The sequence below is a fragment of the Aythya ferina genome, assembly GCF_964211825.1.
Source record: "Aythya ferina genome assembly, chromosome: W".
NCBI classification, from domain to species: domain Eukaryota; kingdom Metazoa; phylum Chordata; class Aves; order Anseriformes; family Anatidae; genus Aythya; species Aythya ferina.
In genome coordinates this window covers 15225897-15247685 of record NC_140313.1, presented here as the reverse complement: position 1 = coordinate 15247685, position 21789 = coordinate 15225897, and the positions used below count along the sequence as shown (strand labels likewise).

Below are 21789 nucleotides of genomic sequence, written 5' to 3'. Positions count from 1 at the left end.
GCCATAGGTGGCTGGAGGGAAGGGAGCAATCGTGGTCGTCAGGAGGAGGAGAGGAGAAAGAGAGGAGGAAGAGAGGGAGCGGAGAGTGGGGGGGAGAGGAGGGGGAGGAGGAGGAGGAGAGAAGGGAAGGGAAGGGAAGGGAGGGAGGGGGGGGAGGGGGGAGGGGGGAGGAGGAGGGGGGGGGGAGGGGGGAGGAGGAGGGGGGGGGAGGGGGGAGGAGGAGGAGGAGGAGGAGGGAGGAGGGGGGAGGGAGGAGGAGGAGGAGGAGGGGGGAGGGGGGAGGAGGAGGGAGGAGGGAGGAGGAGGGGGGGGGGGAGGAGGAGGAGGGAGGAGGAGGAGGGGGGGGGAGGAGGAGGAGGGGGGGGGAGGAGGAGGAGGAGGGGGGAGGGGGGGGGAGGAGGAGGAGGAGGGGGGAGGGGGGGGGAGGAGGAGGAGGGGGGAGGGGGGGGGAGGAGGAGAGGAGAAGAGAAGAGAGGAGAAGAGAGGAGAGAGTGAGTGAGTGAGTGAGTTAGTTCAGACGTCGTTGCCGCCACCAGCTCGGACTCATGATTCCCATATGCCCGGTAGTTTCGTTCGCCTATGGTAAGTAACAGCGCTTGGGGAGGGCGGCTGCGAGGTGGGGGAGGGGGGAAGCGGGGGTCCTGAGGCACCGTGTCTGACTAGGCGCTGTCACGCTCGTTCTGTCTCTTGTCCATCTGTCCACTTCTCTTACCCCCTGCTTTCTCTTCCTTCTTCCTCCTGTTATGGCCCTGTCTGCCGCTGCCGTCTCCTCTCGGTTACCATCACCGTAGTGCCCAGCCGGCTGGGAGAAGATGCCAAAATGGCTACCGGCAACTACTTTGGATTCACCCATAGTGGGGCTGCTGCTCAGTACAGGTAACTGCCGCCACCCTTCCCTTCCCTTCCCCGCCCCACCGTCCCTTTCCTCGGCCAGGCCCGAAGCCCTCTTCTCTCCCGCTTTGGTCCCTGAGAGGGTTCTCCCCGCCTTCTCGGGGGGGGAGCCTGGGGCTTGCCATCTTTGCCTGTCCCTCTCTGGGGGCCTCTGCTGCACCGTGTGCCCCCGGGCTGGTTGTGCTAGGGACCCTTTTGCTCGCCTGCACTGTCGCGGGGTGTGTTTGCTTATCCTGCTGCCACCTGTGTCCCCTGTGGTGTGGGGGTGGAGAGGTGGAGCTGGGCACCACAGAGGAGGAGAATCAGTGGCAGGATTAGGGCTCAAGGCTTGCATACCTGGCGTAGTTTCAGGAGTGCAATTTTATGGAGGTCTTGTAGTGATGCTCAAGTTGGTGCATCTATTCTTTCCTGGAAATGGATGTAAAATACATTTGTTTTAATTTACTTCCGGTGTTGAATAGTTAAAGGAAGGGATTAAACTTAGCATGTCTTCTAGTTCTTTTAAGATGAGGTGCTCACAGCATATTTATGTGTTACTTCACAGTTATAGTGAAATTTGAAACTGGGTCCTTGTGGGATGTAGAGCAGTTTTTAAATAGCATAGAGGATTTTCTTTTCTTGATAAGAAAATAAATGATCTTTAAGTGAATAATAAACTATGAGATCCATATGACTGCAGTTATGAAGTGGAGATTAATTTTTAAATTTACTTTTCCTTTTGTTGTGGAGCTGAAGAGCTGTATAGATTTAAGAACCCAAACAACTCAGTTGGAGTTTCCTTCTGCATTGCAATATTAAAGTATAATTGGAATAAAGTTGAAGTTCAAAACTCTCTTCCTTGTTAATCATAAATGCGTTCTTGAGGAAAGAAAAACTGATCAAAAGGTTTTTCCTTTCTTACCACAAGTATATCAGTAAGACTCTGTGTTCTATAAATGGTTTGTATGTGTATCATGTCTGAGTGTGATGAGAGACAGTGATGGGTGTTCAAGTGGTCTTTTCATAAGAGAGAAATTTAATATTTTGAGCAGAAAACACAGAAATTGCTTAAAGCATCTGAAAGGGGGTCTTACCTTCATAAAGCAGGTTTGACAGGTCCTTAGTAGCTTATTTACTGAGTACTACAAAATGTATATTCTACTCTAGCATATTTTAGAGGTAATGGCATCAGGGTAAGATAATTGAAGATTTAATATTGCAACAAGCTCTTTAAGATTGTTACCAGTATTCGAAGTATCATAACATATAAAAATAATAAAATTCCTGCCTCATTAGAGAACAGACTTGTAGAGAATACAGATTAATGTTTATCTGATAGCTAACGTGCAGGTGGGCCTCAACTCTACAGTAGACTTTTTCTGGTCACAGAACTACTCCATGGTTTTCAAAAAGTTGATCAAAATAGCAGGTTGTTTTAGGAGAGTAAATTAGACACTTACAACTGCAGACCTTATTTTTTTTGACATAGGCTTTTTAGAAGTTTTACTCCTGTGGGTATTATAGAATGTAACAAATGTTCATAATAAACATGATTAGTCACGTTTTTGGGTTCTCTCTTGACAAAATGGCTGTCAAAAATTCTGATGCATTGGGAGAACTTCAGGATAGAACTTTAAAAGCAATCTCAGTGCTTCTTTATTATTATTCTAGGTTGTTTGTGGCCATGGTGGATCACTTAAATACTCTCCCATCCTTTGTGTGCTGGGTGAATGATTGGTAGCTGCTCAGATGTTAGAACTTGGTTTGGGAGATTCATGAGCGGAGTGTTCAGGAGTTAATAACATGTTTACTGTTGTAACATGTAAGCAGTATAGCTCCTGAGTTGACTAGATAAGAAAGGGAATAGATGTCTTTTTTTATTTGCTCATAAATACTAGTTTTCATAAAGCATGTTTGAAACTTACCTTATTTCATGCTTAAGGGCAGAAAAAGAGCTAAGTGCCCTTTAAACCTATAAATAACGGATTAGAATCATTCTTGTTTCTTCTAGTGTTGTTACTGCATAAAATTTCCTGCTGCCCGCTTCATTTAGAATTCTTCTATGAACTGTACGTTAATAATATCATGACTTAATGAGAGAAGAATTAGATTATGCAAATACCTATACAGGAAATTTCTCTGCAATAGCTTTACTTTATGCTGATGGTGGTATTAGGACCTAACATCATAAATCTGTGTGCAGTGCAAAACTCATCTGTTACTTATTTCAGTAACTGTATTAATCTATTTAGGAGTCTGAAATAAATGTGTAACTTGGTGATACCAGTCCTCTTCTCTTCTGTGCTCACACTCCATAACTCACATGAACCACTGTGTATCTCCAATTTGAAATGAAGAGCTTAATATTGGCTTGTCTTTCATGTGTAAAAAACAATGTTAGCATTCTTGATTTGGTGCTGTAGAGTCATTGTTATGCTTTTATTTGAAAGTTGGCTGATTGAAATGTGGGGATGCTGGTGGAGAGATGAGAGCATTGAGAAACATTTGGATAGAAAAGTGAGCTTTTCTTTGCTTGCAAATGTGATGGTCTCATTTAACCAACCTTGTGTTAAAATTTTGGTTTCAAGAAGATAGAGTAATTCTTTGAATTTCATCTTAGTGATGTTCTTATCAAGGCTCTGCTGTAATGAGACAGGTGGGAGATCCTTGGGTAGTTAGGAGTGATTTGTTAACTTTAAATTGCCCTCAAGTAGCGTGAATATTATACATTCAGTATTGTGAGCTGTAACACACAAGGGCAAAGGAAGATGTTTGGATCCAGAGCAGATCATGATGCCTGTGAGTTTAGGTTAAGATGCAGTCTTCTAGGCAGCCATATGGAAATGAATTTTTGCAATTATAGCTAGTCTGGCATTCAGGTGCAGTGCTTAAAATTAATGGGGAACAAAAGTAATAATTTTATCACGGGATGAACCTACTTATATCAGAGTGTAAAAATTGTAAATGCTTTCTTTCTGTGAATTTTATGACTGTGGTGCCTTGAATTGCACCACATCTTAAAGGATATGTGTTTTTAGCAAAAAGAGCTTCTTAATATCATAGAATCATAGAATATCCTGAGTTGGAAGGGACCCTTAAGGATCATCAAATCCAACTCTTGACACCGCACAGGTCTACCCAAAAGTTCAGACCATGTGACTAAGTGCACAGTCCAATCTCTTCTTAAATTCAGACAGGCTCGGTGCAGTGACCACTTCCCTGGGGAGCCTGTTCCAGTGTGCAACCACCCTCTCTGTGAAGAACCCCCTCCTGATGTCAAGCCTAAATTTCCCCTGCCTCAGCTTAACCCCGTTCCCGCGGGTCCTGTCACTGGTGTTAATGGAGAAAAGGTCTCCTGCCTCTCGACACCCCCTTACGAGGAAGTTGTAGACTGTGATGAGGTCTCCCCTCAGCCTCCTCTTCTCCAGGCTGAACAGGCCCAGTGACCTCAGCCGTTCTTCGTACGTCTTCCCCTCCAGGCCTTTCACCATCTTCGTAGCCCTCCTCTGGACACTTTCCAACAGTTTCATGTACTTTTTATACTGTGGTGCCCAGAACTGCACACAGTACTCGAGGTGAGGCCGCACCAGCGCAGAGTAGAGCGGGACAATCACCTCCCTTGACCTACTAGCGATGCCGTGCTTGATGCACCCCAGGACACGGTTGGCCCTCCTGGCTGCCAGGGCACACTGCTGGCTCATATTCAACTTGCTGTCTACCACGACCCCCAGATCCCTCTCTTCTAGGCTGCTCTCCAGCGTCTCATCGCCCAGTCTGTACATGCAGCCAGGGTTTCCCCGTCCCAGGTGCAGGACCCGGCACTTGCTCTTATTGAACTTCATGCGGTTGGTGATCGCCCAGCTCTCCAACCTATCCAGATCCCTCTGCAAGGCCTTTCCACCCTCATTTGAGTCCACAACTCCTCCAAGTTTGGTGTCATCAGCAAACTTGCTCAAAATACCCTCTATTCCTACATCCAGATCGTTTATAAAAATATTGAAAAGTACTGGCCCTAAAATGGAGCCTTGAGGGACCCCACTGGTGACCGCCCGCCAGCCTGACGCAGCCCCATTTACCATAACCCTTTGGGCCCTGCCCGTTAGCCAATTGCTCACCCATCGTATGATGTATGATATTTAGCTGTATGGTGGACATTTTGTCCAGGAGGATCCTATGGGAAACCGTGTCAAAAGCCTTGCTGAAGTCCAAAAAAATCACATCAGCTGATTTCCCTTGGTCCACCATACGGGTGATCTTATCATAAAAGGAAATCAGGTTAGTTAGGCAGGACCTACCCTTCACAAACCCATGCTGGCTGGGACCAATGACTGCTTTGTCCCCCAGGTGCGCCTCAATAAGTTCAAGAACCATATGATCAAGCTGTGTATGGTGCTGATTCTCCTTTGCTCAGTCTATGATAGTCTTAAGTGTTGTCTTAAACATGCTGTTCTGTCTTAATGTACACAAGAAGCCTCCATTAAGCTAGTGCTGTTTATGCAAAGATTTTGGTAGACTTGTTTCCAAACCAGTGAGGTGCCACCCTTGAGTGAGATACGCCAACATTAGTAAGGCAGTAAGGAGCCTCTGGGTTTGTTAGTGTGGGCTGCGTGCCGGTACTGCAGTTGACTATTGACAGGGAATCAGAGGAGGTGGTGGTAACTGGGGAGGAAAGGTGCCTCAGTAATCAGAGGAAGCTTTGTCATTTGGAAGAGTGAAGTCTGCCAATGAGGTGAAATTTGCAACAGGCTCATGATTTTAAAAATCGAGCACTTGGGAAAAATTTTCTGTTAATATTAAAGTCCTTTGTAGTTGTAACCTCAAAATGTATTGATGATTGCAGGCTTAACTCTGGGGTGTTAAATTATTTGTAAAAACTTGTTACCTAGATGCAAAAATGGTAGGGTAAAATGTAGTTGAGTTATTGGTACCTAGAAAAGCGAAGTAGTGGCTAAAGGCAGGAAATATAGAACGCTTCAAGAATTGAATACATTTTTCCTTACTAGTGAAGTTTCTCTCACTTAATAAAGAGCTTGCCAATTTTAGTGTTTTTTGTTGTTTTTTTGTTTTTTTTTTTTTTCTGACAGGGAAAATGTTTGTAGCTAGTATTTTTCAGGCAGATGTGACATCTTGAGCTCAGTTCTTTTCGTGTTGTGCTATCATCGTGAACATGGCTGTTAACTAGACTTGAATAAAAGCAATGTTTTGATGATGAAGGAAGTAATATAGGGAAGAGCCATCTGTTGTATGCAACTGAGTATGGGGGTGGTAGATACAGAGCATTTATTGCATCACTGTTTTAGATGCTAGCAGTTATGGTCTGATGTACAGAGATAAACGTTACCTGATTTGATTGGTTTTAAAGCAGGTAGTGAGAATAAATGTGAAGATTAAACAGTAATAGTATATTCAAAAGATGAACATTTTAATCTTTGAGATGAATTACTGATAGCGTATAATTTAGCTATATGGTGGTAATTTCAGATTCCTTTTGATTTTTTTGCTGTTTGAAGTGGTAATGTTTCTTCACTTCTCTGACCATTTTATTTGACCATTTTATGCTGTGTATTGTTAAGTGTGTTCAGGAGAAAAGAGTTGAATGAGGATTATTGTTTTTCACTCTGCCCTACTTTCATTAACATACCTGAAACTTCATCTGACCAGTTATTCAGTAGTTCCTCTTTATCCGCTTCTCTAAAGAAGCAGCAGGTTGTAGTGCTTCATTCAGTTTTTGGAGAGTTAGGTCATACTTGTTTCAATCTTAATATCACTAAAAGAAAAACTGCAGAATTATGTTTTTAGACAGAGCTTTGCTATTCTGCTATTGATAGAATAGTCTGTGAATCTTTGAAAAATCCTGCAGTTGGGTCTCAATAAGTACAGTTTCCTTAATGCTAAAATGTTCTAAGAAATTAGAATTTTCAAGAAATAAGGCTTAATTGTTTTGTCTAGATATTTGTATTTTTAAAATTATGCTTAAGAGTAGTTTAAATGTCGTATTAAGCTAGCCTGCAAATCGCTTCTTTAAATGAAAAAATATGCAAGAAACATAGTTAAGAAGTTGTCATTTCTGAGGAAGTTCATAATTTGGATTGAGACAATTGGTTTTAGCCTTAGTTTTAAATCTGTTAGAATAGTACTCTTCAGAAAGTTAAAACTAAATATACAACAATGTATTTTGCCTCTAGAAATAGAGATTTCTATGTTCAGTGCTCTAAACCAAGCTGGAATAGCAGCAGTTAAAATGTATGTGTTGGTTGTTAGTACATAAATACATAGGAGATGACCATTTCTATATTCCTTGGGCTTATGTGCACGTGAACTGTAATTCATTTTCAAGTTAAATCAGTTGGTGTGATGAAATGCAAGGCTTATAGGGAGCCTTATTTGTGCTATCCTTTTAATCTTTCATGTGCTTCGTACCCTGTATGGAAATACTTTTTTCTTCTGAAAGTGAATTCCCTTGACAATAAATGCTAAAGATATTGTATTAAGATTCTTAATACACAACTTACTTTATTTTCCACATTAGGATGCCTGTGGAGTATCTTACAGTCTCAAGTCACCTGAAGTTATTACCTGATAACACATGGATAACACACTGTCTATTTTAAATTCTCCTGATATTAATAAATAAATGAAATAAAACAAATAAATCTTTCTACCTTCAATGTATTATTTTTTTTAGCAAAGCTTCAATTTTAATAAAAAAGGTCAATATCTGGAAAAGGACAGGAGCAAAGTGTTCTCAGGGAAGGATTTAATATTTATTTCTTAAATTTAAATGCTCTTAATTCACTTTCAGTGCTTAGTAGTACTTGGAATGGTCCTTCCCCTTCAGGACGAAGTTTTGATACTTTCCAGGTTCGAATCAGGACCCCATTTCCTGGGTGATTTGGGGGTGGGGTGGGATGTTGAGCCAACAACCCATGGGTCCTGAGAGATAACAAAGAAGAGGGCAACCCCAGAATACAGTTCTTAAGAAAACTCTTGTTTTGAATTGTGGTATCTCATCCCTTCTGCCCAGATAGGATAATCTGAACAGCATCTCCTTTCTTGGTGCTGTTTGAACCTGTAGGAGCGCTAAAGGTAAGCATTTTAGCCAAAGAAGTTGGGTTTCTAACACTAATTTAGTTAATTGTTTCTTTAATGTCTGGTTCATTTGCCCCACCTATCCAGAAGAGGAGGGTTGCCAGGGGGTGTGAAAATCCCACTCAATCTCTAGGGCCTGCTTTAACCCTTGCAGTACTTGTGAAGTGAAATGACGTCCTTGATCTGAATCAATGTTTTCAACTATCCCATATCTAGGGACAATTTGCTCCATTGATACTTTAGCCACTGTGTTCGCAGTGGCAGATACCAAGGGGAAAGCTTACACCCATCCAGTCTCCCTACTTTAGGTAACTCAGTAAAGTCTACCTATATACTTTGGAAAGCTCGAATCCCTGGCTCCCGCCCCCCTCTAGGTGGGTTACGGATGACCTTTTTATTTACCTTTTGACATATGGTACATCTTCTGCATATTTGCTTCACTGAAGTGTATATTCCTACACAGTCATACTTTCTTAGCACAACATCACACATTGCTTGCACCTCCCAATGACTCTCTTGATATAAGACAGTTAATATTTGCCTCACTGGTGCTTTATTCAGCATTTCTCTCCCATCAGGGAGTATCCATTTTCCTTCAGACTTCGTGGCTCCTGGTTCCTTAAAAGAAATCTTTCTCGTAAAACTTTTTAGTTCTTTTTAGTTTTCTGCAATTCCCTGAATCCTCTCTGGATTTATTCTTTGTTTTCCCTCAGACATTAGATGCCTTAAATATCTGACTTCTCTTTCTACATATGGTAATTTATTTTTCAGTACTTCCAAACCCTGCTTTCCCAGAAAGTTGAATAGCTTGTTAGTAGCTTTCTTCACAACTGTTTTCTCCTGTCCTGACAATAAAAGATCATCCACGTATTTGTAACATTGATACCTCCTTGGGAGGTTGTAATTGCTCCAAAATCTGTTCTAGAACTTGCCCAAATAAATCAGTGGCCCTGTAAACCCCTGAGGTAAAACTGTCCACCTATATTGCTGCTTCCGCCCCCATTTCAGGGTCTTTCCAGTCAGAGGTGAATATTATCTTTGCTCTCAGGGCCTGAGAGCACTCCATTAATAACACTGTTATTCCAGTCAACAATTTACTATTTGAATGCCCAATTTAATCATCAAATCCCTTCACAAGTTAGTCCCTACCTTGGGTAGATACAGTAATTGCCCAGTGATCGTTTTATCCCCTAGTCTCAGCTTGGTATCCCCCAAAGGTGGCACTGTTATCCCAGCCCCTTCTGCCCCCATCACTTTTTAGGGTTTCATTAGTGAATTTAATCCCTGATACTTTACAAGCCAGTAATGACCTAGCTGTTCCCCAGTGTATTGGGTTTGATGGCAAGGTTTGGGGGTGGGCCTGCAGTGGCAGCCCCTGTGAGAAAAACCCAGAAGCCTCCCCGTGGCAGATAAGGGACAATTTCATCTGGCCCCAAAGGGGCCCACTGCTGCCCAGAGCCATGCCATGAGCAACACAGCCTGTGCCTCTGTGAGAGCCCATCCAAGAAAACAAGCAAACAAAGAAACAAACAAAAACTTGCTGCTCAAAAGCAGCTGGGAGAGCTAGGTGCAAGAAACCTCCCCGCAGACACCAGTCAGTGCAGAAGGAGGGGCAGGAGGTGCTCCAGGCACCGGAGCCGAAGCCCCCCTGTGGTCTGTGGAGAGGCCCCTGGTGGAGCAGGCTGTCCCCCCCAACCCCCCCCCCCCCCCCTTCCCGATACTTGGGAAACTGACCAAACACCACAGCAAATATACCAAAACTTCTGGACTGTTACTTAGATAATGCCTACATCTTCTTTCCCTGTGTGAGAAACACTCTAGCCAATAACTTAGGCTCAGTTGCGGATCTTGGTGAAGTAGTAATTTATTGCAATGGCGGGCACCCCACAAGCAGGAGAGCGCACCTACTAGTTCCAAAACACAGTTTATGTACTTTTTGAGGACAGGACCCTCCCTTGTTTCCCCACTGAGTGGGTAATCCTGGTTCACAGTCTGATGCTTCACAGACAATGCATGGCCTGCAGTTGCCGGCCTGTTAAATTTCTGATTTCTTTTGACTTTTTTACTGTTTGAAGTGGTAATGTTTCTTCACTTATCTGACTAGACTTGACACTGTGATTTTCACCTGATTGTCCTAAGGAGTCTGGTTGTCTGCATTTTACAAGGTCGCCTGCTAAGTTTTCTTACAACTGCAAACATATTTCAATACCAGATTCCTTACCTTTAAGCAATGTAACTCTGCAATAACAGCTTTTTTATTCCTACTGTGGGACTAAGTTGAAATACTTGATGAGGTGCATTATGGAAAATTATTACTTAATGTAGAGGTTAATAAAAGAATTGTAGCGAAATACTGGTAGAGGTGGTTATTCTAATGAGAAGAGTGATCATCATTAAATAGGAATAATTACACTGGAATTATCCAGGGATTGGTCTTGATTATTATTTTAGTATGGCATGTCTTTGTATTTTATACAAAGAAAGTATTGTCAGTACAGAAGTAGCTTTACAAGAAGCTGTTCTGAGGAAACCAGACTGGAAAGAAAGCACTGGATAGTACAGCTGAACCTTCATCTGAATTGAGGGTTGTGGCCATCCACAGTCATAAAAGACGAGTAGGTAGTAAATAGGTGCAAAGATTCACTGCAAGAAAGATCAGTGGAACAGAGGGGGTCTGGCAGAATCGTCTGAGAGAGGAGGTAAGTTGTGTGATGATTGCTTGTCACTGAACAAGGGTAAAACCTCTTGTAAGTTAATTGAAAGTTGGCACAAAAATCTTTAGATATAAATTAATTACATGGAAGCATCTGGTCATCTTAATGTTAAAAGGTTTTCGGCAAGAAAATGGGGGAAAAAAGAAGCCCATAAATTTGAAAAAGATGTGAATTTCTGTAACATAATGAGTAGTTCTTTCAAAAAGGAAAAAGCAGGCAGTTCTAGAATATTTTTCTTGTAATATTGCAAACTCAATCATTAGCTCTTCAGGATGTTGCATGTTATAAATGAAGTCTCAATTCAATCTGAATTTTGTAATATTTATAAAACAAATATTTCTAAAAGGTATAAAAGGTATAAAAGGCAAGTAAACAGCGCTGGGTGTGCGGGGAGTCTACACTCCACCAACACACACACACAAACATCAAACATTCTAATACATGTATACAGAACATTGCTTTACATAATAACCTGAGTATGCCTATACATACATACAATCAGGATAGGTAACAAACAGTCCTTTAAGTTCTATAACTTAACAGTCTCCATTTTCCATTCCTTTTCTTGCTTCAGGCCTTATGTATTCCGTTCTTCCCAGATAGAAGAAAAACATGTCCATCTACTTGTGAAGGCCAAGAGGCCTGGGTCAAAAGGCACGTCCAGGTCACCAGGGGGCGTAACAGCAAAAGCCTTCGATGGCTGTAGCAGCAGAGGGGCTGATGGCGGAGCAGTCGGATCGGTAAAGGAGCCCACAGCTCCCTCATTATCTGGCAAACCACAGGCTTCTGACTGTGGCTCCACATGGCTCTTTAAGGCCTCAGAGACTGCTCGCCAGGTGCCGAGCAATCCCACTGCAACCTTGTCGTTTTTAGTTGCAGAGTCCCACACCTTGACCTCAGTTTGGTCCCATATTTCAGGCTCATAAACTGTCCAATTGTTAATAAGGAGAATAAGTTGTAAGGTTACCAGGACAGTCTTTGTTTCTAAGGACGTATGATTCCCCATAATGCGCAGCTGCTTACCAGCGAGAGGCAGTTGTGTGCTCAGGCCTGCTTCTCTCAGCTCGAGCTTCTCTCCAGCTCCAGTGCTGCCTATTTCCAGCGATGAGCTTCTCTGAGCGGTTTGCTGAGTCTGGCCGAACCTATCTTCATGAGGCGATCAAAGTGCCTGTTCCCGTCCTGGTCTCCATTCTGCCAGCCTGTTCCTCTTCACTTCTTTTTCCTGCTTCTTTACTGATTCAAAGATCGAAGCCGAAATTTCCTTAAGCGGTATATTCTTTATTGCAGCGCTGGATGCACGGGGGATCTTTCCACCTATCATGCATGTCCGAAGTAACAAGCCATCTCATATTTATACAGCAAAACGATGAATGTTCTAACGCCTATACATATTCATTACCTAAACCCGCCCACTCTCGCTTCGTACGCTAATTAGCTTATCAGTGCTTGCGCAAAGCCTTCCAAGAATTGTGGGCCGGGGTCTTCGGGACGTGGGCAGTGGTCTTTGGGAGGAAGACTGTAGGTCTTCCTCGTGATGCACTTTTCACCTTTTGCTTAAAAAATGCCAGATATGATGAATCGGTTGTTTTCCAAGCTGAGTTGGGTTTCGGCCTAACTGAGGGTCGGCAGATAATGGGATGTCTCAGTTAACAAGACATAACAGAAGGTTGACTCAAGTTATCTCAAGTCTCAGCCTGACTGAGGGTCGACGGATAACAAGATGTCATCTATTTTGTTCTCATTCATTTTTAACCACAAGATTTATCCTATCCTAAAGTGAGTCTATACAATATCATTACTGATGTAACTTCATCGTGTTGCCTTTTTTTTATCTTGAGGGCAGGCTCCCCTCTTATACCCTTCTCTCCACAGCAGTTCTTTTCAAAACAACTTTTCATTGGTCAAACAACTTTGCATATAACAACAGCAAACACCCAGAAACATCCATGCCTTAATGGCTGGAGAACAAGAGAACCAGCTGGAGAACAAGAAACCCCAGACTGCATGGCATCTCTTGAATCACCCTTCTTTGTTCCCTCTAAACTCTTTTATATTCCTGATGGCCTGGTCCTTTAGAGTCTAGTGTTATCTCAGTCATGGGGCTTTCCAACCCCCATGGCCACATTCCCAAATCTCCCCCTTCTTTGTTAATATCAACCATTTTCTTGACACGAATTACCACTGCATATATAACATTGCAGAAGCAAGAGGAACAGTTTTGCTAAAGTGAAAATGGTGATAGAACTAAGCCTTAGAAATCAAATGATTGGGGCTGTTCATTCTATACCATGATAAGGAAATTTAATACAAAAATAGCAAAGAAGAAATGAGACTGAGCAGAATCTTGTTAACAGTACAATCACAATCTGGCAGTCAGACTGTTCTGTGAACTCCAATTTTTCTAACAGTTTTACCATGTCAAAAAATGGGCCAAGCAAAAAAAAAAAAAAAAAAAAAAAGATCTTGTACTTTTCTGCTAGATTGAGTTAAATCAGTAGCTCAACTAATAGCAGAGCTACCCCAAGTGATGGAATTGTATGTGATGGCCTGATGGCCAGATTTGATATATGGGAGGAGGGAAGAGTGAGAATGAGGATAGGGTGGAGCAAGACTGTCCCTTCATTGGCAGTATTGCACTGTTGATGAGTTCAGTTGTAATCTAAGTGAAAGTATAAGGCTTCCTGTTTTCTCAGTAATATATTTTGAGTAGATGCATGTGATGCTGTGAATTACCTTTGAACGTGTGAATATTTTACACTTTTGTGCTGTTAGGTACGTAAACAATGCAGCCTAATTTTATAGATTATCATACACTTTTACCATCATAAAATAGTTTTCATGAGTTTTCTGACAGTGATTTCTGACCCAAAGCTGACAAAACAAAGGCACTACCTATATAAATCAAGTAGAAGGAATTGTTTCAAGTAGTGACTCGAGCTACACCAAAATATTTTAGGTCTTATCCTTCCACTGTTACACCAAGAAGCTAAAAATAAAATGTAATATAATATTTAATATTAATACATATAAATAACATTAATATATATAATGTAATATAATCATGAGTACAACTCACAACTGAGTTGAGTTTGGATGTAATGTAAAGGGTCTTTTAAACAATGAAATATCAGGGGACTATGGTGGGAAGAAGGTAGAGTCTAGACATGGAAGTCCAGTAGTAATAAAACTTTCTCTGTGTGTTTCTGACATAAAAATGGCTTTTTGATATGTTAAAGTCAATGTGTTCTGCTGTAATTAAATGACAAATTTTATTTTTAATTACTAAACGCAGTGGAGTTATGGAAATGTTTTTAGCAAAAATATCTACAGCAAAAAGGTGCTTTGTTTCTGGAAGTTATGTCAGAGATAATATTGCTGTCTTTTGGAATAGCTGTCTTGACTTCTTGGTCCTTTTGTGAGAAACACTCTGTAGCCAATAACTTAGGCTCAGGCGAGGATCTCAGTGAAGTAGTAATTTATTCGCAATTGCAATGGCGGGCGCCCCACAAGCAGGAGAGAGCGCATCTACTAGTTCCAAAACACAGTTTATATACTTTTTGAGGATAGGACCCTCCCCACTGAGTGGGTAATCCAGGTTCACAATCTATCTGATGCTTCACAAACAATGCATAGCCTTCAGTTGCTGGCCTGTCAAATTTCAATTTCCTTTTGCCATTTTTACTGTTTGAAATGGTAATGTTTCTTCACTTATCTGACTTGACTTGACTTGACACCATGATTTTCACCTAATTGTCCTAAGGAGTCTGGTTGTCTGCATTTTACAATGTAGTCTGCTAAGCTTTCTTATCACTGTAAGCATATCTCAGTACCACATTCCCTCCTTCTAAACAATGTAACTCTGCAAAAACAACATTTATATTCCCACACTTTTGGTTTTGAGCATAACCATGCTTCAATTCCACTGTGCCATTGTGTATGTTTCTTTCAAGTAAGATATCATTTCTGTTTTCTTTAAAATAGTGTATACTATCTCCTTGATAGACACAAAATTGGATTTGAATTATCTTTTAATAGTTCTATGGAGTTGTAGAACCCTATAATGATTATTAAATATTATTGAATAGCAGTGCTGGAAATGTATGGAAAAAAAATCAGAATAATCACTGAATCCCCATTTCATATAATTGTTCTACATAGTGATATTTATCTCAGTTCACTGTATTTGTTCAAAAAATCAGAACAGATATTGTAAGCTTTTAATCATAATGCATGGGTAGGGATTGAAATAGGACAATAATATTTGTTTCTGTTCAAAAAATTAAACCCATCATAAATTTTCTGTTTCCATTGTTAGTAATTACTCGTTCTTAGTAAATAGCCACATATTAATGTCCTACCTGCAAATTTTAGAAAGGCATGTTAGTCTCAGCATGTGCCTGGAAGATTGCCAGAGCTCTGGTGGAAGTCTTCTTCTTTGATCTAGCTGTCTTTTGATGATCCTTCATGCGGTAAGGCAGTGGACTTCTGTTCAAGTGGGGCCAGTATTTTATAATTGTAAACTTTTGTGGGAAAAGCCTGGTATCACAGGTATGTTTTTAAAGTGTGTCTGCTTTAACTTTAAGAGTTCTGAGCTAATTTTCATGGAAGTCTTTACAAGCTCATAGCTTTAATATAGTGTCGTGGTTCTGCTCGAGTGGGCAGCCGAGCTCCACCACAGCCGCTCTCTCACTCCCCCTCCTCAAAGAGGAATGGGGAGAAAATATGATGAAAAGGGCTCAAAGGTTGAGATAAGGATGAGAAGTGTTATAAGTTAGACCACACAATTTACTGGTCTATTGAAATTATTTTATTAATCAAGTAAGCAGACACAAGCAAAACAGCGCTGGGTGGCTGGGGAGTCTCCGCTCCACCACGGCACGCAACTTCCCCTTTCCAGTGTCGCTGTTTTATAGCATTGAAGTTCCGGCTTGTCGAGACCTGTCGACTTGTCGAGACCAGTCGAGACCTGTCCTAAGACTGTGCAGTCTGTTGTTGGGGGTCGTTATTCTTCCTCCGGTGATCACGAGTTGTGCTTGTGTTCAGGTGGGGGCAAAACAGGATGTCTTGCGGTGGGTGGGTGGTATCTTACAAAATCTTTGTTTTAACAAGGATGTTCACCCAACCCCCCTTCCCCATTTGTCCCCATGTTACAATGCCGTGAGTTGTGAAACCTTATCTCCTCAGTAGATTCTTTAAATTCTCAAGGACAATGAACAAACCCCTACTAATTTATCACAAGAAGATCACGCAGTAATTACTGTAACGGGCAAAACAGACTCGGCATAAGGAGATAGTAAGATTTATTGCTTATTACTAACAAGCTAGAGAAGTGAGAAACAAATGAAAGAAACCAAAAGCACCTTCCCCCCCCCATCCACCCTCTTCCACCTCCTCCCCCCGAGCGGCGCAGGGGAACAGGGGAATTGGGGTTATGGTCAGTCTACAGCGCTTCTCTGCTGCTCCTTCTCGGTCACTCTCATCCCCTGTGCTGTGGGGTCCCACCCGCGGGACACAGTCCTTGATGAACTGATCCGGCGTGGGCTTCCCACAGGCAGCAGCTCTTCCAGAACTGCTCCAGATATGGGTCCGTACCACGGGGTCCATCCCTCAGGAGCAAACTGCTCCAACCTGGGTCCCCCACGGGCAGCAGCTCCTGCCAGGTCACCTGCCCCTGTGTGGTCTCCTCTCCATGGGCTACAGGTCTAGCCCGGAATCTGCTCCGGCAGGGGTCTTCCACAGGCAGCAGCCTCCGTCAGTGCAGGGCCACCTGCTCCACCGTGGTACTCCATGGGCTGCAGGGGGACTTCCTGCTTCACCATGGTCCTCACCACAGGCTGCAGGGGACTTCTGCTCCGGCGCCTGGAGCACCTCTCCCCCTCCTTCTTCACTGACCTTGGCGCCTGCAAGGCTGTTCCTCACTCCTTTCACTCTCCCAGCTGCTATGTGGCGCAGTGTTTTTTTTCCCTGTCTTAAATATGCTCTCACAGAGGCGCAAAACAACATCGCTTATTGGCTCAGCTCTGGTCAACAATGGGGCCCTTACCAAACATGGGGCAGCTTCTAGATCCTTCTCACAGAAACCACCCCTATGGCCCCCCTGCTACCAAAACCTTGCCACGTAAACCCACTACATATAGTTTACTGAAAAACATAATGCAAGTGCAGGTCAATAATGAGCTGTCATAGAAAAGTAGTATTTTTCTTCATTTGTCAGGTGGTTTTATTGAAGAACTAATGAAGCACAAGCTTGTCGGGCATGAAAAGATAATAGTTTAAAATGTTGAATGAAAGATTTCTTTTTCACTGCTTCAGGAAAAAAAACAGCACACAAAACCAACCCACAAACCCTCTTCTTATAAATGAAGTCTGAACTCAATCTGAATTTAGTAATATTTATAAAAGGAATATTTATAAAAGGTATAAAAGGCAAGTTGTCGTGGTTTAACCCGGCCGGCAGCTAAACACCACGCAGCCGTTCGCTCACCTTCCCCCCTCCCTCTCTGGGACGGGGGAGAGAAATGGAAAGCGAAGCCCGTGAGTTGAGATAAAGACAGTTTAATAAGACAGTAAAATAATAATAACAATAATAATAATAATAATACAATGATGATAATAGTACTACTACTAATAATATGTACAAACAAGTGATGCACAATGCAATTGCTCACCACCCGCTGACCGATGCCCAGCCTAACCCCGAGCAGTCCGGCCCCCTCTCCCCGGCTAGCCACCCCTATATATTGTTTAGCATGACGTCAGATGGTATGGAATACCCCTTTGGCTAGTTTGGGTCACCTGTCCTGGGTCTGTCCCCTCCCAGCTCTTACTGCACCCCCAGCCTGCCTGTTGGCAGGACAGAGCAAAAGGCTGAGATGTCCTTGGCTTGGTATAAGCACTGCTCTGCAACAATTAAAACATCGGGGTGTTATCAGCACTCTTCTCATCCTAAGCCAAAACACAGCATTCCACCAGCTACTAGGAAGAAAATTAATTCTGTTCTAACTGAAAGCAGGATACAAGTAAAAAGCGCTGAGTGTGCGGGGTGTCTACGCTCCACCAACACGCACACACGAACATCAAACATTCTAAATATACAGAACATTGCTTTACATACTAAACCCGAGTACACCTATACATATGTACAATCAGAAAAGGTAACAAGCAATCCTTTAAGTTCCATGACTTAACAGTCTCCATTTTCCATTCCTTTTGAACAATATGTCTCACTTTAAGTTGTCAAGCAACTCGGCCCTCGGGCCTTATGTATCCCATTCTTCCCAGATCGAAGAAAAGCATACCCATCTCTTTTTTAAGGCCAATAGGGCCTGGGTCAAAAGGCACATCCAGGTCAGCAGGGGGCGTAACAGCAAAAGCCTTCGATGGCTGTAGCAGCAGAGGGGCTGATGGCGGAGCAGTCGGATCAGTAAAGGAGCCCACAGCTCCCTCACTATCTGGCAAGCCACACGTTTCTGACTGTGGTCCCACATGGCTCTTTAAGGCCTCAGAGACTGCTCGCCAGGTGCCGAGCAATCCCACTGCAACCTTGTCGTTTTTAGTTGCAGAGTCCCACACCTTGACCTCAGTTTGGTCCCATATTTCAGGCTCATAAACTGTCTGATTGTTAATAAGGAGAATAAGCTGTAAGGTTACCAGGACAGTCTTTGTTTCTAAGGACGTATGATTCCCCATAATGCGCAGCTGCGTAGCAGCGAGAGGCAGTTGTGTGCACGGGTCCACTTCTCTCAGCTTGATCTTCTTCCTAGCTCCGGTGCACCCATTTCCAGCGACTTTTAGTACGAGCTTCTCTGAGCGGTTTGCTGAGTTTGGCCAAACCTATCTTCATGAGGTGATTAATATGCCTGTTCCCATCCTGGTCTCCATTCTGCTAGCCTGTTCCTTTTCATTCCTTCTTTCTACTTCTTTATTGATGACATAACTTCATCGTGTTGCCTTTTTTTTTTTTTTTTTTTTTTTTTTTTTTCATCTTGAGGGCAGGCTCCCCTCTTATACCCTTCTCTCCACAGCAGTTCTTTTCAAAACAACTTTTCATTGGTCAGACAACTTTGCATATAACAACAGCAAACACCCAGAAACATCCATGCCTTAATGGCTGGAGAACAAGAGACCAGGTGGAGAACAAGAAACTGGAGACTGCATGGAGTCTCTTGAATCACCCTTCTTTGTTCCCTCTAAACTCTTTTACATTCCTGATGGCCTGGTCGTTAAGAGTCTGATGTTATCATCAACTACAGGGCTTTCCGACCTCCATGGCCCCACTCCCAAATCTCCCCCTTCTTTATTAATATCAACCATTTTCTCGACACAAATTACCACTCCATATGTAACACTCTCTAAGAAGAAAGTCATTATCCACTTGATATTTCTGTCATTCACAGAAACTTCAAAATGATAGTGTGTTTTTTTTTTTTAATGTGAGTAGAAGAGAGGTAATACTAGCTATTGAAGCGTATGTTCAGGTAGATAGCCATTCCTGCTTTGTTTGTAGAATAGACAAATATTAATTAAATCCAGGATTTTGAAATGCTTATGTATTAGCTTAATATGCTGAATTAACCTAATTATTTACTTACTGTCTTTTTTCCGTGTAGCCAGCAGCCAGCGTCGGGTGTAGCCTATTCCCATCCAACTACAGTTGCTAGCTACACTGTCCATCAAGCCCCAGTTGCTGCTCACACGGTTACTGCAGCCTATGCCCCAGCAGCAGCTACGGTTGCAGTAGCTAGGCCTGCTCCAGTAGCTGTCGCAGCTGCTGCAACAGCTGCTGCATATGGAGGCTACCCTACAGCACACACAGCTACAGATTATGGTTATACACAGAGGCAACAAGAAGCTCCACCACCACCACCTCCTGTCACTACGCAGAATTACCAGGTATGCTTAAAAAAATCTTCTGCTTAATGGTTTTTAAATTTGTATGTTAAAAGGAAGAGGCCTGTTTGGAGAGAGATTTGTTGGTACTTTAGATAGCTTCCCACTCTTAGACTGGCTTAAATGTAGTATGACAGCATCCTGTTACTGGATTGTATTCCTTCTCAGTTCATGAGTTAGTAAACTTGCAGTATAAATCAGCGTGCTACATTGATTTTGCAGCTGGAAGATTTCAGTCTGTAGAGGTCATGTTGGGACTTTCTAACATATGTCTTTATTTCTGTTCAGATTTTAGAAGAGTCAGAAGTTGCAGTTTTTCCTGTCTGTCTAGATTCACATAATACAGGTGTATCTGCACGTCAGCAATCCTAGCCCGTTGGTTTCAATTAGACAGTTTAGATGCAGAAAGAGGAGGGGTTTTACATGGCCAGGTAGTTTTCCATTGGAAATGTGAGCATTATTTGCATTTTTAACAGCTTTTTTTCTACATTAGCATTTGTTAGTCCAAGTCTTCAGTGGATATCTCTAGTCTGGTGTGTTTATGCACAGGAATTACATAAATTTTGTGGCATGGTTCATATTTAAAATTTGCATTTACTAGTGAGACAGAGGACATTGAAACAGTATGTTCCTTGTAATATTTCCTTAATATATTAGTTGTAAAATTATCAAGGCATTATATAGATTCTAATTAGTGGGCTTGTTTGTTTAAAAGGATGATTCTGTTGCTTTAGGTTCAGTTCTTTTGTGCAGCTTTTAGAATTTGTTACATATGGTAATGAATTGTAACCTAGGAGTCCTTCCAGTTGGGTGTATATTCACAACGTCATTAAGGTAGTCAGTTACTCGATGTATTCAGAGAAGAGTCCCCTAAATTAAAGAAAATTTCATGTCAGTAGACTTCAGCTAACGTAGTTTATGCCCTGCTACCCATCAGTTGGTCAGCTAGTCGCGCTTTACCGTAAATATGGTATGGATGAGAAAATATGTATACATATGTAGTGGTTTCCAGGCTCACCTATTCTAAGCTTACTAGCCATCTTCTGAGTTCTGGCTGTGTTGAATGGGCTACTTGCCTTACCCTTGTAGACTAGTTATGGTTCCCTAACGGAACAGCTGATATGTCAAAAAATGAAGAAGGCTTTGAAAGTGTCACTTCCACACTCTTAACAAATATAACCAAGAAAACCATTATAACCATTTTTAATGAATGGATTTTTAAGGCAAATATAGGATGATGTTTGTAACCTTGTGACTTTATTGTGGTTTATAGAAATTAACATTTTGTGGAGATTGGTGGTGTTTTTTTTCCTTCATTTTTTTTTTTAGGAATTTGATATAGTTCCTATGAAAAACTAATGAAAGTAGTTGCTTTTCAGTTACAAAATAGCTTGGAAGGGAAAGCGATTTAATTAAGTGAGGTTAATTTTTATATAAAATCTGAAAAAGACCATCAGGTTTGTATTCTGTCCAGAAGCATTTGTAAACATTTAATTTCTTTAATGCATATATCTATGTATGTTGTCTCCATGAATAATTTTTTTTTAAAAACTATCTCCTTTAGTGTAGACTAGAAGGAAATATATTGTTTTTATTTTTTGACTCTGGTAATGAGCATTACTCCAGATACCTATTTTAAGGAGAAAATCACTGTTTTCTTCTTTGAAAATTTTTAGGAATCCTATTCTTATGTTCGATCTACTGCCCCAGCTGTAGCTTATGACAACAAACAATACTATCAACAGCCAACAGCAACTGCTGCGGCTGTGGCTGCTGCCCAGCCTCAGCCTTCAGTAGCTGAATCGTACTACCAGACAGGTGGGTTGCACGCTTCCAACTCCTGTCATTATACAGTGTGGGTACTACATTAATACCTTAAAAATATGTATTTGAACATATCACATTACCCAGATTTTATTTTTTTTTCACGTAATCCTTGATAATGTGTAGAAGAATATGCTGCTCTGGAACTTGAATGTTAATGCTGTAACTTTCTTTGGATAGCTGGACATTGCTGTAGCTATCTTTGAATTTTGGATTGTTATTAAATGCACACAAAGCATACTTTTAGGCAAACGTTTTGATGATTTGTCTAGAAAGTTTGCTGAGCTATGTGCAGATAGTCAGTGGTGGGTTCAGATGATACTTTGGTTAGACTTTATTTGTAGTTCTGCAGTTACTTAATGATGTATGTAGTTATTTAATTATTGGTATCATGACTGCTACA

The 21789-nt window shown here is 41.9% G+C and overlaps 1 protein-coding gene across 6 annotated transcripts in view; it reads left to right on the top strand.

Annotated features, from left to right (window-relative positions):
- Positions 1–441: 441 nt before the first annotated feature.
- The window catches only part of LOC311426263 (zinc finger RNA-binding protein-like), a 64578-nt gene continuing 43230 nt past the window's right edge, over positions 442–21789 (top strand). For 4 of the 6 annotated variants that reach the window (XR_014686645.1, XM_084502499.1, XM_084502497.1 and 1 more), the window contains exons 1-4: positions 442–582; positions 792–876; positions 19283–19565; positions 21239–21380. Coding sequence is in view for 5 of the 6 variants with exons in the window: in XM_084502499.1 (XP_084358625.1) it covers positions 546–582; positions 792–876; positions 19283–19565; positions 21239–21380 (547 nt within the window). In the remaining variant the exon portion in view is untranslated. The remainder of the gene's footprint in view (positions 583–791; positions 877–19282; positions 19566–21238; positions 21381–21789) is intronic. The other 2 variants (XM_084502498.1, XM_084502500.1) reach the window with 2 other exon arrangements.